The sequence below is a fragment of the Myotis lucifugus genome, unplaced genomic scaffold, assembly GCF_000147115.1.
Source record: "Myotis lucifugus unplaced genomic scaffold, Myoluc2.0 scaffold_1732, whole genome shotgun sequence".
Classification (NCBI taxonomy): Eukaryota; Metazoa; Chordata; class Mammalia; order Chiroptera; family Vespertilionidae; genus Myotis; species Myotis lucifugus.
This window is the reverse complement of record NW_005872780.1, coordinates 12,286-23,249: the sequence shown is the minus strand read 5'-3', so window position 1 is coordinate 23,249 and position 10,964 is coordinate 12,286. Positions and strand designations below refer to the sequence as shown.

At 51.7% G+C, this 10,964-nt stretch overlaps 1 protein-coding gene across 1 annotated transcript in view; it reads left to right on the top strand.

Moving 5' to 3' along the window:
* Nucleotides 1–1,607, top strand: part of MFSD6L (major facilitator superfamily domain containing 6 like) — a 2,350-nt gene extending 743 nt beyond the window's left edge. Inside the window, exon 2 of the mRNA XM_023748726.1 lies at nucleotides 68–1,607. Coding sequence (XP_023604494.1) covers nucleotides 68–1,479 — 1,412 coding nt within the window. The 3' untranslated portion in view covers nucleotides 1,480–1,607. The remainder of the gene's footprint in view (nucleotides 1–67) is intronic.
* Nucleotides 1,608–10,964: the final 9,357 nt, after the last annotated feature.

The following is a 10,964-nucleotide window of genomic DNA, read 5'->3' as shown; positions in this document are numbered from 1 at the left end:
CGCAGACCTGGGGCCCCGCTCCTGCCACGCCGGCCCCAGCCTGACCCCCGCAGTCCCGCCACCCGAGGGGCACTGGCTGTGAACGTCACCCTGGCCGAGGAGCCCGGCTCAAACCTCCCAACCGAGAGCGGTGGGATCAGCCACGCCTCCGGCTTCAGGAAAGGACTCCTGGAAAGTGCCCAAGAGCCTTCCCGGCATCTGCCCAGAAGCGTGGTGGGCTCCGGGGAAGGAGCCTGGACCGCATCCGAGGTCCTCCATCCTGTCGCTGCAGGGAGGGAAGAGGCGCCCTGGGAAGAAGGTGCCTTGAAGGTGGTCAGCACCGCCCTCCCTTCGCTGGCCGGGGGTACAGCGCTGGCGAGTCCAGCCAACGTGTCCGGGACCCAGGGGGACTCGGGGACCCTGGGCCTGTCCCCGGAAGGGTTGCTGCGGACTTTCCTTCCCTGCTTGGTGTCCTTGGTGTTCTGGGAGCTGCTGGCGGCCCCTCTGGAGCAGGTGGCGGACGACAGCCTGTTTGAGTACCTGGATGTTGTGGACGCCACCGACCGGCACAGAACCCTTTGGGCCTGGAAGCTGCTGGGCACGGCGGCGGGCGTGTGCGGCATCGCAGCCTTGGTGGAGCAGCTGGACTGCTCCCTGCAGGCCAGCGGCCCCCGGGGGGTGGTGTCCTTCTACGGCTACGCGCTGGTCAGCGTCCTGGCTCTGCCGGTCAGCACTGTTTTCCCCGTCCCCCTGTGCAGGCGGCGGGAGCCCAGCTGCAAAACCAGCAAAGCGCTCTCTCTGGTGGAGGGCGACCCCCGCCTCCTCCTCCTGGCCATCACTGTCTTTCTGGTCGGAGCCGTCACCAGCACCACCCAGAACTTTCTGTTCTGGCACATGCAGGACCACGGCAGCAGCGAGCTGGTGATGGGCTTCTCCGTGGCCCTGGGCTTGCTGGGGGAGGTTCTCCTCCACCCGTTCAGGGCCACGTTGCTTAGAAAACTGTCCAGACTGGGAACCCTAGGGCTGGGGCTGGGCTGCCTCTCGGGGCAGCTGCTGTACTACTCCTTCCTCTGGAGCTGGTGGTCCGTCCTCCCAGTGCAGGTCTTGAGTGCCGTCAGCCATGGGGCTCTGTGGTGGGCGGTGGGCGCCTCCCTAGAGGACCTGGCCACCCCCGGAATGGAGAGACCTCTGAGTGCCATGTTCCGAGGCCACTTCTATGGGGGTGGGGCCAGCCTGGGCAGCTTCGTGGGGGGCTTCGTGGCGAGGCGCTTCAGCCTGGCGGTGCTCTACCAGGCCAGCTGTGCCGTCCTGGGGCTCTGGCTGGCCCTCTTCCTGTCCGTCCGGCCCAGGCTGCCCCAGGAGCCGAGAGTCAGCTACTCGAAGCTGCTGGTCGTGGAGGCAAGTGACACGAGCGACTCCGAGCAGGGGACCGAACGGGACTGTCTTGTGAAGGCCAGTCTGGGAAGGAGCCAAAGGACTGGACAGAACTCGGCCTGCTGAGGACAGAGTCCCCGCGTCCTGCCCGGGGCTCCACGGGCCTTGGGAGAGAGAGGGCACGTCGATGCGGAAGCCCCACAGGTTCCTCTCCCTGTCGGATTGCAGCTCAATTTTGTAAAAAGTCATGGAGGAAAAAAGAACATTTGCTAAAAAAACAAAGTTCCCTCTGTGGTCACTGCCTTTTGGTCTATGAGGTTTGCCAGAGCTTTACTAGTACGGATCCTGTGCTGCTGAATCCGGCCATGGCGGGAGCGCTGGGATCAAACCGGCAGTGCCAGGGTGACCATGGGGCCTGCAGGATTCCAGCAGCAGAGGGAGCAGCTGGCTTTGATGAGTCCTGTGCATTCCTGTGGGTCCTAAAGGGCCTGTGCCTGATCCTATTAGAGCCACGCCTGGGCAGGTAAGAGTTGTCATGAAAACCAGAACTCTCTCTCTCTCCCCACTGATACACGGGTGCCCACACTCACACCCAGGTACTTAAGTTTCCAATAAGAGAAGATGATGGAGATGTAATATGTCCAGGGGAGAGGAGGTGGGAGTTCATGGGTTTTCATTCTTACTCTCAAATGTGTCACCGGGGATAGAATCCTGAGAACTGCCTTCCATTCTTATGTCAGAGCAAAGGCAATGTCACGTCCTTTGGACTCGCATTTTACACACTCCCCTCACCTCTGCTTTGATTAGTGTGCGGCGGCCTCCGTAGGGTTCAGGTGCCACAGGTAGTCCACACGGCACCTGTGCCTAATCACTTGGTTGGGCGCTTTTGCAAACCCTCCCCACATCCCAGAAAATGGTCCTTTATTCCAGGGAACAGAGCCCAAGTCTTCTATCTTATAATCAGGTGAGTGTAGGATATTGGGTTTAGAAGGGGCCTCAAGCGCAGAAAATGTCTCATAGCTGGGGAAAGGGACACACCAGGATGTCCAATGGGTTAGTCATGGTTCTAGCAACTTTGACTTAAAAGTTCCTAAGGGTTCAAATAACCAACAAAAAATAACCTCTACCTTCAATACTAGTAATTAGGGATTCATTTGTCTTACATAAGAAGTCTAGGGGTAGGCAGTCCAGAACTAGTACAGCCGCTTCGAGATGCCACCGGGGACCCAAATCTTTTCATCTCTTTGCTTCATCATCTTTGGCATATAGGTCTCCCTCCCATATTGTTCACTCTTACACGGTGGCTCTGCAACTGCAGGCCTCTCATCCATGCTCCAGGGAGCGAGAGGATTGAATGCCTAGGTCAGGAAAACAAGAAACTTCCCAGAAATTCATAGCCTCCGTCTGCTCACGTGGCCACCCTGAACTGCAAAGGCGTCTGGGAGGTGGAGTGTTTTCCAGTGGGCACATTTACACCCCAAGCAAAATCAGGGTCCTGTGAGGAAGAAGAGGGGCTGGCACTGCCTAGCCCAGTGCCAGAAGCGGAGCTCACATTCAGGCCTGTCTCGTTCCAAAGCCTGCGTTCTTTCTGCACAGCAAGCCTGCTTCCCACAGAAATGCCCTTAGCAACTAGACCTCCCACCGCAACCCTAGGAATAACGCAAATTTGTTCGCTGCATTTTACAAAAAGAAAATGGAGTCTTGGAAAAGTCACACAGTGGGTCACGGGCACAAACACCACCAGAGCCCTGATCTCCTTTACCCCAAATTTAGTGCGTTTTCTGCTGCGCCAGCAGGTCCACGCCTGCCTGGCCACCCAAGTCACCTGAGGAGCATATCCAAGAAGACAGGTTCCTGGGCTCCTTCAGAATCTCTCAGGTGGGGCCCAGGATCCCCCAGCGATGCAAACTCCAAGCGAGTCTGTGGCGAACCACGCCCTGCATGCCTCGCCACTCCTTTGCTGAATGCTTCTTAGCCCGAAGTGAAAAGAACAGTAGCTACTGAGTGTTACTCTATGTAGACACTGTTCTAAACACTTCACAGGTGTCACTCCTTTAGTCCTGAAGCACCTTAGCTGGAAGCCATTATTACCATATCCAATTTCCAGATGACAAAGCTGACCGCTAAGTAACTGGCTTGAGGACACACAGCTAGTAGGTGGCAGAGCGGGGCTTCTGAGCCAGCCTGGGGCCGAAGCCTGAAACTCATCTCTGCTCTGTGGCCAAGAAATTGGACAAAAGATGGAACATTAAATATTAAGGTTTAAGGCGGCTATCACTTGAAATCTACTGGGTAGAGATAGCATTCACTATGTAGACAGAGCATACAGTAATACCAAAATGCAAGCACATGTGTGTTCCTAACATAAGCAAGAGGGTGAGGAACAAGCGCTGGCTTAAGGAAAGAGCTGAGAAAGTGAGTGTGGTTCCGCAGGAAGAAGAGGAAAAGGAGGAGAAAGAGGAGCACGAGGTGGAGGAGGAGGAAGAGCTGAAAGGAAACTGAGTGATATCATGGTTTAAGGATCTAAACATGCTGAGAAATTTGTTTTTCTGGCTATTTATTATTTGACTAGCCTCTGTTTGTAAAGAATTATGCTACTTATCATGGAAAATACAAGAATGAATAAAACACATAACCTCCTACCCTCAAGATTTTCTGGGAGATTTACTTCTTTTTTTAAAAATATATTTTTATTGATTTCAGAGAGAGAAAGAGATAGAAACATCAATGATGAGAGAGAATCATTGATGGGCTGCCTCCTGCACCCCCCCTCCTGGGTATCGAGTCCGAAGCCCTAGCACCCCTGACCTGGAATCGAACCGTGACCTCCTAGTTAATAGGTCGATGCTCAACCACTGAGCCACACCGGCCAGGTGGGAGATTTACTTCTATACGTACACACATACATAGGAAGCACAAGATACTGAAAAATGCCACACACACACATACAGGCACATGCACACACACAAAGCAGTACAGGAGTTTAGGGAAGAGAGAGATTTCTGCCTCAAGAAGTCAAGGAAGATTTTGTGGCATTACATTTCAGCTAAGCTTAAAGGACAGGAAAGCTAATCAAAGAGAGGGTGGTAACTCGGGGAAGGGCATTCCAGGCAGAGGGAGGAGTGTGAGCAATGTTACAAAGGTGGCAAGTATGGGGTCTTCTTGGAGAATAGCAAGAAATATCAAGACTGGAAAGATGGCTTAGAACCAGATCAAGGAAGGTTTGATTCGGTAGACTTTAGGTAAACCATGGAAGGTTCTGGACAGGGTCATGATAGGTGAGGACCGTGCTGAGCTTTCTTTAAAAAAAAAAAACACCACTAGCTTTATTGATGTATTAATTGACAGGTAATAAACTGCACACATTTAAATTGTACAATTTGATAAGTTTTTAATATATATACACCTCCGAAATCAACACCACGATCAACATAGTGAACATATAGATGCCCCCCCCAAATTTCCTCCTGCCCCTTCGCAATCCCTCCTTTCTCCCTCACTCTACCTGGTCTTAGCACTGCTTTTTAAGGTCTACTTTCTGTCACTATACAGGGGTGGGCACAAGTAGATTTACAGTTGTGATAATCAGAGCCTGCACGTCTTTTTCCATATGAACAACTATAAACCTCCTTTTGTCGACCGTGTCTGCATTTTTAGAGACTTTCATAAGTACTCCTCTATGTCCGACTTCTTTCACTCGGCATAATTGCAGTGACTTCTGACACCAACTACCCGGAGTTAGGCCATACTCTGCAGGTTAAGGGCACACAACTGCCCTCAATTCAGACACCCTCACTTCTGACTAACTGGCTACAGATTTGAAGGGGCTCACTCCCCACTCAGGTTCAATAATTCATTAGAACCATTCACATGGTTCAGGAACGCTCTATACTTAGGATTACGGTTTCATGATAACCAAAGGACACAAATCAGAAGCGGCTGAAAGAAGAGATGCAGGGGGCGCGGTCTGGGAGGTCCCAAGTGTGAGGTGTCCCGTCCTCTCCCTGTGGAGTCAGAATGTATCCTGCGGTCAGCACACTGATGCAACAATGGAGGGAGTATTACCAACCAGGGAGACTCACCAAGCTTTGGAGTCCGTGGCTTTTAGTGAGGCTTCATTATATAAGCCTGACTCGTTGAATCATTGGCCTGTGGCTCAATTTCCAGTCCCTTTCTCCTCCCCAGAAATCAGAAGGGCAGGATATTATGTGGCTCAAAGTCTCAAATTTCTAATATGTGATTGATCTTTCTTGCATGGACAATGCGTCTTCAGAGTCACCGCATTCGCACAAACACAGGTGTGGTCTGAGAGGCCCATCATGAATAACAAAATCATGTACACAAACAGAACAAGACAGGACGAACAGGACAAGCTAAATGTCACAGGAGAAGTTCAAACAGTGAGCACTTCATGAAGTCTGGGGCAGGTACGGTGGCTGAGGGCTGGGCGCTCAGAGACACCCTGAGGAGATGATGAAGGATAGGCTTGCACATTGAAGAAAGAACTGGGACTTGCATGCTTCGACTTCGAGCTGTGACTTTTACTCTGTTGACTAGCCAGCGGGTCAGTGAAACTTCATAAAATCAAAACTAAATAAATGTTTCGCTCCCAGCCTCATGGCTATCAGAAATGTCAAGTTCTAACATATGTTGGTTCCAGCTAAAAGGAAAGCAAATATTGAATGAGCTATTAACTTTTATTCTCAGGTTTACTTTAAACTATTATTTCCCAAATGACTTTTGTACACTTAATCCTAGTGGGGTGGGGTGGGGCAATTAAAAAAAAATTCAGTGGCTCAGTGGTTGAGCGTCAACCTATGAACCAGGAGGTCACAGTTCGATTCCCAGTCAGGGCATACGTCCGGGTTGCAGGCTCGATCCCGGATCATGCAGGAGGCAGCCAATCAACGATTCTCTCTCATCACTGACATTTCTATCTTTCTCTCCCTCTCCCTTCCTCTCTGAAATCAATAAAGATATATTTGTTTGAAAAAGAATTCTGTGGCCAGGGAGAGGTCAATGGGGAAAAAGGAGACATATGTAATACTTTAAACAATAAAGAATTTAAAAAAATAAAAGGATTCTGTGGCTAACCGGTTTGGAAAATGACGTAAATTATTGTCACTTCTGAGAAAATTACAATAAACATTGGCAATTAAAGACTTGGAAAAGCCCTGTAGTCAATAAACTTGTTAGCTCTGTTGGACCTGTAATTCCCCTTTTATATCCAGTACCACAACCTTCTTCCGGGTCACACCGACCACGATCTTGTAGAACTAATACTCTCCACAAGAGACTTTGGAAAACACCACCGTTGGCATTTTCTGTGCGAACCTGGCAACTCAGCAGTCAGTGCTCAGGGACAAACCTGGGCTCCCACACCCTGCTGAGAACTTGACAAAGCTTCTCTCATTGAGCCAGAGCATCCGCTCTCTTCACAAGTGGAGTAACTGCGGTTCAGAAAGGTTACAATTCCAAACCAGGTGTGTCTGAGCCAGTCCTCTCCACCTCGATGTTAATAATGATTCCGATTAGTGGAGAGGCTATTCCTCGCAGGGGAGCGAGCGATAACCAGAGGCAGGGACAAGGCGGGGACGACTCATTGAGTTGGCTTGTGGATTCCGTGGCTTTCACATGCGGAGTGGTGGAAGATAGGCTGGAGACATGGGTTGGAATCAGATGTGGACACCCTAAATGTCACCCTAAAGGAAAGGGAACTCACACGGGGTGACTGTGCCCACCCTCTCTGTGCCTAACATCTGCATACAGTACCGCCTGTCATGCTCATGTTACAGCAGGGGAAGTGGAGGTGCCGGAGATTAACTGACTTAGTTGCTCAGGGTCATGACCGTTAGGGGGTGGAGCATGGTTTGAGCCCAGATATGACCATTGCAAATCCCGTGCTCCCAGGAAGGGAAGGTGTCACAGCCAGGGAAGAGGCCCTGAAGCTTTCTGACTCTCTTTTGCCAGCTGCGTTGTGAGCAATGGGTCTGAGTTAGGGAGCTTCCGGGGCTGCTGGGATGTCTGCTTTGGACAGACCATTGCGACGGTCCAGGTAGGAAGGGACTGCATCTCAATAGCCAGCGAGGATCTAATGACAAGGTCATGTATGGGCTATGGACTGAATTGTGTCTCCTCCAAATTCATAAACTGAAGCCCAAACATCCAATATTTGGTAGGGCCTTTAGTTCATGATTAGGGTTAAATGAAGTCATAAGGGTGAGGCCCTAATCCGTGAAGATTGGTGTGTTTATGAGACACCAGAGAACACTCACACTCCACCACTCCACCTCTCTCTCTCTCTCTCTCTCTCTCTCTCTCCACACACACACTCCCCACCTGAAGTGCACAGAGGAGAGGCTACATGAGGACCAGTGAGAAGGACATGTCTATAAGCCAGGAAGAGAGGCCTCACCAGAAACTGCATTTGCCAGCACCTTGATCATGAACTTCTCGCCTCCAGAACTGGGAGAAAATAAATGTCTGTTGTGTTCAGCTGGAGAAGACGAAGGCAGTATGCGAAGGAGTTTCCAAGGTGGGATCAGTAACATAGCCCTTGGCTTTTGATTGGATAATGAGGTGGAGAGTTAAGGAAGGAGGTATCAAAGGTCATAGATGATTTTACCATTTTGAATCCGTATGAGGGAGAAAGTCTGTAGAAATGGCAGAATTCGGAATGATGGAAAACGGATGCATAGATCAGAATGATGGAAAACGGATGCATAGATCATAAACGTTAAAGACAATGCAGCAATCACTCCTAATCCTGCTCGCTCCCTTCCTGCAGTCGCTGACTGTCGCCGAGACCACAGACATCACTGTTTGGTGACACTTGTGACGTAGGGAAGAGCAGGAGGCATTCCCAGTAGCCAGAGGCTTTCCACAGCCACGCCACCCTCTTGTCAAGCCTGGTTGGGGAGTAGCTTGGAGCCAGGAGGTTGGACTGGACTGGAGTTCTCCATCCTGGGAGCCTGTGGTCTGAGACAGGGACGCGGCTCAGTGCGGTGTCTTCTGCTACAGAGTCAGGTTGGATGTGACCCCTTGAGCAAAGCACTTACCCCGCTGGGTCTCAGCTTCCGAGTCTGAAAATCAGGGGCCTTGGCCTCCGTGACCTTCCAAATTTGTGCCATTCGATGGTGACTTGATTCCTTCCTTTGAGGAGCCGGGCGTTTTCTCCTGAGGATACAGGTTACCCTAAGGCTGCCACGGCCCTGCCCCGGCCCCTCTCACCTGGCAGAGCAGCACAGCATCCTGGAACCTGAGAGACAGCAGGACATTGAATGACTGTCAACTTCCTTCCCTGAACCTGGCACAAAGCCCTGGGTGTGGTGTGCAGTGTGACCACATTGAGCCTCAGCCCCAACCCTAGGGGAGAGAGCCCCTAGACCCGCCTGCCCTCAACGTCAGGGGAGGGTGGGGAGGGTGGGAGGAGGGCGAGCGGGGAGGGCATGGACCAGAGGGTCAATCTGTGGGAACTGAACTGCATGCCTGTGCGTGACGGCTGCAGCGTGGGGTCTGTGATGGAAGGGGCACCACCTGTGTGGGGAACTCATTCCTGGTGGCATCCAACTTCCCACTCCTCCCCACCCCCCACCCCACCCCATCCCCAGCTGAGCTCCTGTCAATCATCACAGGTCGAAGCCTCGGATTCCTGTATCCCCTCTGCCCTCTGCAAGGAGTGGGGGTACCCTCTTGCTCCAAAAATCCATTGTCTACCTCCACGTGGGGTGGAAGGGCAGTAAGATGGGGCTGGAGAGGGTTTCTGAGAGCAAACCGAGACAAGGAGGGAGGGAAGGAGGAAGGGGTTCCACCAGCAGTTCAGCATCTTTCCACCAGGAGGCACCAAACACATTGGGAAAACTCCCCAGTGGCTTCCTTGGGCAAACAGGGTCTGGCCCCCTTCCCAAAGCTCCAGCTCAGGCTGAGGCGGGCTCCCTGAAGACCCTGTAGCTCTAGGAGCCTGGAACTTACAGAAAAACCCAAGGATCAGGTGCCAATTGCGGGCCGGCTTTGTGTGAGAGATAGGAGGTGTGTCAGGAGAGGGGTCTGGGGAAAGGGGCCAGCTGCCAGGACCTGCACTGGACTTGGCCTGTAATAAACACAGGTGCCAACAGCTGGCCCAGCCCAGAGCAGCCCCAGGCATTGCTTCCGGAGGAGACAGGCCACCCGAATGCTGCCTTAGTCTTGGTTCAGGCTGGGAAGGAGTTGGTGTTCGTGTGAAAGAAACGGGACAAGTGTTCCACTTGAGTTTCCTAGAACTGATAACGGGCCCCATGGGGTCTGAGCCACAATAATAACTTCAGCTCCACAGATCTGCACCCCCTGCTCCTCAGCCTCCCTCCCCTTCCAGCACTGGCTGCACCTGTTTATTTCTGGGTGCCTACAGCGAGGGCCTCTGGGTGTCTACAAATGAGTCTGATCTCACCAGGCATCCACCGGCCCCCGTTACCAACGGGAAAAGCTGAGAGGGTTTGTCACGGAGACCTGCAGGGAAATCCCGGCACCCTCTGACGTCACCGTGTTACAATGTCTTCCTTTTCTCTGGTAGCAGACGGCGTCAACAAACAGTCCTTCTATTTCTCTTGGCAAGTTCCATCGAAATCTGGGTGTCCTTTTCCCAGACAAGAAGAGTATGCCTCCAGGAAGGAAAGAATCAAACGCATGCTTTTGCTTAGAGGGGGGATGACTGGCTTTCTAGGTTTCTGCTGGAGGATAGTGAGAAGCTTGCCCTCGGTGCGACAGATTCGCTAAGAGAGACACTGAACCTGCGGTGACTGAAGTCAGAGGGCTGTGAACCGATGCCGCCAGGGGCCGCCATCTCTAAGGAAAGTTGATAGAAAGATCTGCATGCCCGTCACAACAGCTGCCCGCCTTGCCTCTGAGCCCAGCTGTGAGCAGCAGGCACCCCTGGCTGTGCCCGTCCCTGGGACTCAGAATGCTTGCACATTTGAAGAAGTCTTTCCTTCCATAGAGGACCAGAGGTATGTGGGGTAATATCTACATTCTGTTTAGCATTGTCTTGGATAGGGACTGAAAAAGCCTTTAGAAAACAAAATATGGCCCTAACCGGTTTGGCTCAATGGATAGAGCGTCGGCCTGCGGACTCAAGGGCCCCGGGTTCGATTCCGGTCAAGGGCATGTGCCTTGGTTGCGGGCACATCCCCAGTGGGGAGTGTGCAGGAGGCAGCTGATGGATGTTTCTCTCTCATCGATGTTTCTGACTCTCTATCCCTCTCCCTTCCTCTCTGTAAGAAATCAATAAAAATATATTTAAAAAAAAAAAAAAGAAAACAAAATATGCCAAAACCGGTTTGGCTCAGTGGATAGAGCGTCGGCCTGCGGACTGAAAGGTCCCAGGTTTGATTCCGGTCGAGGGCATGTACCTGGGTTGTGGGCACATCCCCAGTGGGAGATGTGCAGGAGGCAGCTGATCGATGTTTCTAACTCTATCTTTCTCCCTTCCTCTCTGTAAAAAATCAATAAAATATATTTTTTTTTTAAAAAAAAGAAAACAAAATATGTTCTTAAAATAACTCTGTTAATCAGTGGCCAGAAATCTGTCTCATTGTAACCGAAATGATCTAAGTAAGAATAGCCTGGGAGAGAAGAGC